The sequence below is a fragment of the Crocuta crocuta genome, unplaced genomic scaffold (genome assembly GCF_008692635.1).
Source record: "Crocuta crocuta isolate KB4526 unplaced genomic scaffold, BGI_CrCroc_1.0 scaffold127, whole genome shotgun sequence".
Classification (NCBI taxonomy): domain Eukaryota; kingdom Metazoa; phylum Chordata; class Mammalia; order Carnivora; family Hyaenidae; genus Crocuta; species Crocuta crocuta.
The window spans coordinates 11,862,572-11,866,927 of record NW_027532008.1 but is presented as its reverse complement, the minus strand read 5'-3'; the positions used below and the strand labels follow the sequence as shown (position 1 = coordinate 11,866,927).

The window sequence follows — 4,356 nt, the reverse complement described above, 5'->3', positions numbered from 1 at the left end:
ATGGGCGGGTGGGGGGGTGCTCCAGGCTGAGGGAACCCCAGAGGGAAGGCAGATGACAGATCCGCCTCCTGGCAATGAACTTGGTGGGAGCATTGCCTTGAGAAACCAAGATTTGAGACTCAGGCTGGGGATCCAGCCAGAAGAAGCCACCTCCTCCCCTCAACCTGTCATCTCTTCTGTCACAGGACACAGGACTCTGCTAGTCCTGGGTTCCAGCGCCGCCCCCCCCCCACTCACTCACTGTGTGGCCTTGTGCAAATCCATTGCCCTCTCTGTGCCTCACCTCCTCACCAGTAAATAGGAGCTGACCGCCTCTGCCCTGCACGCAGGGCTGTTGTGAGGAGGGTGCAGGTACCCTCACTATCCAAGCTCTCACGGTGTGAACTCACGGGCCTTGTGGTTCCAGATGGTGAGGGACACAGGTGCTGCCTCTAAAGCATGTGGTCCAGGGCCTGGCACGCGGCAGGTAGATGCCACTCTCCTCCATGTGGCCGCTGCCTGCACGTGGGCTCACTCGGGCAAGCGCTGCCTCAGACTCACTAGAGTTGCAGCCGACGGTGAGGCACACATGACAACCAGCCAGACAGGTGCTTTGGAAACTCCCGGCAGACCTGGGCCTGCCCCGTGGTCGGCAGACGGGCTCTCTTTTTTTTTTCTAATTCTTTTAAATGTTTATTTTTGAGATTGAGACAGAGACAAAGACAGCATGAGCCAGAGGAAGGGCAGAGAGAAAGAGACAGAATGTGAAACAGGCTTCAGCCTCTGAGCTGTCAGCACAGAGCCCGATGCGGGGCTTGAACACACAAACTGTGAGATCATGACCTGAGCCAAAGTCGGGCACTTAGCTTAACCTACTGAGCCACCCAGGAGCAACCCCCCCGCCGCCCCGCTGTTTTTTTTCTTTAATTTTGGCAGAGGGGCTCTCTTGTTTTCTCCGAAGTTTACACCCCAAGCCATTCACTCCTGCATTCGTTTCCAAACCAGACTCTTCCTTGTTCTCAACCCTTGCCTAAGGTAGAGCAAATCTCAAGACTAAAATCAGGCAAATGGGGTAAACTATCATAACCAGCCTCTCATGACCATCTCCAGGCACCGGGCTCCACCCAGGCTTTGCAGCCCTGATCGGGGTTACTAATGCCTTCGTAGCTCAGCCTGATTGGTAAGATGACTCCCATTTTACAGATGAGGAAATTGAACGTCAGAAAGTTAAGAGACTTGCCCAAGTTCACACAGTCGCTGGTAAGCAGAGCCTAGACCTGGCCCCAGATCTCTGACCCTACTTCCTGTGCTCTATGCTGGGCTCTCCGCATTCTTCTCCTCCTGATTGTTAGTCTTCCTAACTCAGGGCTGTATATTCGTGCATGCGTGCTTGCACGTGAGCGTGTATGCGAGCGTGTACAGTAAGTTTGCCTGTGTATGTGCCGTATATGTGCTTCTGTGTGTATATTTGTATATGTGTTTGCNCCTGGCCCCAGATCTCTGACCCTACTTCCTGTGCTCTATGCTGGGCTCTCCGCATTCTTCTCCTCCTGATTGTTAGTCTTCCTAACTCAGGGCTGTATATTCATGCATGCGTGCTTGCACGTGAGCGTGTATGCGAGCGTGTACAATAAGTTTGCCTGTGTATGTGCCATATATGTGCTTCTGTGTGTATATTTGTATATGTGTTTGTGTGTGTGTGTGTGTGTGTGTGTGTGTGTGTGTGTGTGTGTGGTGCCTGCACGAAGTCTAAGGAGGCCAAGCCTTAGAAGGGTGCCCTCCTCCCCAGCCAGGAGTTCCTCGCAGAAGCCTGCACTCCATCCTGCAGACCTTCCAGACAGCAGGCTCCCTGGCCCCTAGCACTAGGAGTGAAACCAGACCTTGGGCACCGAAAAGCCCCAGATGAGGGGTTTCTAGCGTCCACAGCCCTGAATTAAACATCACAGGCCTCAGGCAAAAGATGATTTCCTTTCACAGCATGCGACGCCAGGGAGAGCCCGCCAGTGACAGAGCTCTGACTTTTCCTTTGATGTGCCCTCCGCAGAGCTCACCCCTCCCTAAGGTGCCCCCCACCCCCAAGACTTGGCGAGCTATCCCGAAAAGCTGAGACACCAGACCACAGAATGGGGCAGCAAAGGGCCCAAAAAAGGCCATTGTCATGGGCTGGCTAAAAATGTAAGAAAACCTGAGGATTTGCATAATCAGGCTTTACATGCATTATTCATGAGCTGCTTCATTCATACACAATGCAGGGGCCATGCCAGCCTGTTGGGTATTAGACATCCTTCTGTGGAGAAGGATCCGAAATGGCCAAGTTGAACCCGCATCTGTGTCCCCAGAAGAGCTGGGGCTGAGAACTTTCAAATTCGTGGACCTCACCCTTTAGGGAAAGATTAGGAAAATGATAGCCACAATCACAGTGATGCTGATGGCACTATTCACTGAGCACGTACTGAGGGACACACACCTGCCCCACACGGCACACATTTCATCTCTGCCATCAGCCCTGCCAGGAGAGCTGGCAAGCGGCCGCCCATTCAGAGCGGCTGACAGAGGGCAGCGTCACCTGGCCACCCGGCAGCAGAAACAAGATGCCCACCCCCAGGCCAGCTGCCCTCCCCCTCCCAGCCTGAGTTCACTTCTCCACACCTGTTGCTCTGTGTACTCCCTTTTCCAGGAGGTCACCACTCGTTCCGGCACTAGGGTTTGCATTTAAGGGGTACTATTAACATTGGCAGAAATTCCTGTTTGTCATAGATGTTAAAGTTTTGCTGGATTCTAAAGGGAACTTTAGAATCTGTCTTGGCCTCAGTTCCCTCCAAAGAATATATTCATCATTTAAATGGAAGTTCCAGGAAAATAGAATTCCTTTTTGTTTTAAGTTTTACACATAATATTTTCACAAGGAGCCTTCATGGTTTCAGTCTCATGTATAAAATTTCACCCATTCATAGAGAACAGGGTAGTTGAACCACTAGGTAATGAAATTACTCATTACTCCCCCCAGGCTTCAGAACCATTACCCTCCAATTAAAAAACAAAAAAACAAAAAAAAACGTAGGATGTAGTTTTTGGTTTTAATGTTCGAGTGTCTGTTCACCAATGCAGAACTTTCTGGAATCAAAAATCACACTTCCACACTCATACCTTTGGCTATGACAGTGAGACTTCATATAAAATGCAGGGGGAAAATTTAGTGCTGGGCATTTACGGAGAACCTTGCGGTCATCAGCTCTGGACCCTGGACCCCCGCCCCTCCCCCAGAGCTCTCTCCCTGTGACAGAGGGATAATGACAGTGACGCAGGTGTGCTCAGCCTCATGCCCTTCCCACACCACTATATGAGGCAGCTGTGTGTCTCAGCGTTCAGAGGCGGACTTGGGAGCCAAAGGACTGGAGTTTAAGCCCCACCTCTGGCCCTGAGTGACCTTGAGTCAGTGGCTTATCCCCTGTAGGTCAGACTCCTCAGCACCAACAACCAAAAATGATAATGGAACCCGGGGAGGGTTAAAGGACATAAAGCCTGCGGTGCCTGGCATACAGCAAGCAAGGTTGGGGGGTAGGGGGGGCGAGAAGGCAGCTCGCTCACGGGTGGGGCGAGGCCGGCAGGTTTGAGAGCTTCCTGCCAGCTGACTCGGTCGCCAAAGCCCAGGACGCCTTCCGTGCTCCGGGAGTCCCCGGCTCTTTTGTGAAGCTCTCCTTTATAGTCGGTGAATACAGCTAGGGCTCCGGCCAAGAAGAGCTCAGATCCTTTTTGTGAATGGGTTAAGGCTGGAAGTTTCAATAGAATTTTAAATGCACAGACGTAGCCATTTGGGAAGCGCGCACTCCCCTTCCTGGCCCTGTGTTAGGGCTTCCAGCGTGAGCAAGGCTCCAGGGCGCTGGCTGCTTCTGGCTGGGGAAGCCCCTCAGTTCTCCTGCCCATCAGATCTCCAGCCAACCAAATCCTGGCCAAGGGGCGTGGCCACAGCGCTCCGGGTGNCCCCATCATGCTTAATTAGCTCAGATCCCTCATCTTCCAGATGGGAATAGAGGTGGCCATAACCGTGCGTTCAGTTCAAGGAGAGCATGGATACAAGACCCTTGGCACACAGGACTGCTCCCTACGATCTTCTGTACCGACATCGAGGTCATCACTACCCTGCTCAAATCACAATTTTCCAACTTTTTTCTTGAGCCCAAGCATTCTCAAGATCCAGGCTTAAAAAAAAAAAAAAATCCTGGTTTCCTCAGTGCCAGATGGGTGTTTCTGACCAAGGAGTAGAATCAGTAGATGGCATTATAGGATGGGAATGGGTGGGTAGGGGTGGGGGCCGTACCCTTCAGCCCACGAAAGGACGAGAATATGAAATGTGGTTAGGGTGGTGCAGCTTATGGT

The 4,356-nt window shown here is 52.1% G+C and overlaps 1 protein-coding gene across 10 annotated transcripts in view; it reads left to right on the top strand.

Moving 5' to 3' along the window:
* FHAD1 (forkhead associated phosphopeptide binding domain 1) overlaps positions 1 to 4,356 on the top strand; it is a 122,820-nt gene that overhangs the window by 111,575 nt on the left and 6,889 nt on the right. For 8 of the 10 annotated variants that reach the window (XR_013337999.1, XM_077775811.1, XM_077775810.1 and 5 more), the window contains exon 31: positions 1,183 to 1,239. The exons of the other annotated variants lie outside the window; for them this stretch is intronic. Coding sequence is in view for 7 of the 8 variants with exons in the window: in XM_077775811.1 (XP_077631937.1) it covers positions 1,183 to 1,239 (57 nt within the window). In the remaining variant the exon portion in view is untranslated. The remainder of the gene's footprint in view (positions 1 to 1,182; positions 1,240 to 4,356) is intronic. 10 annotated transcript variants of the gene reach the window in all.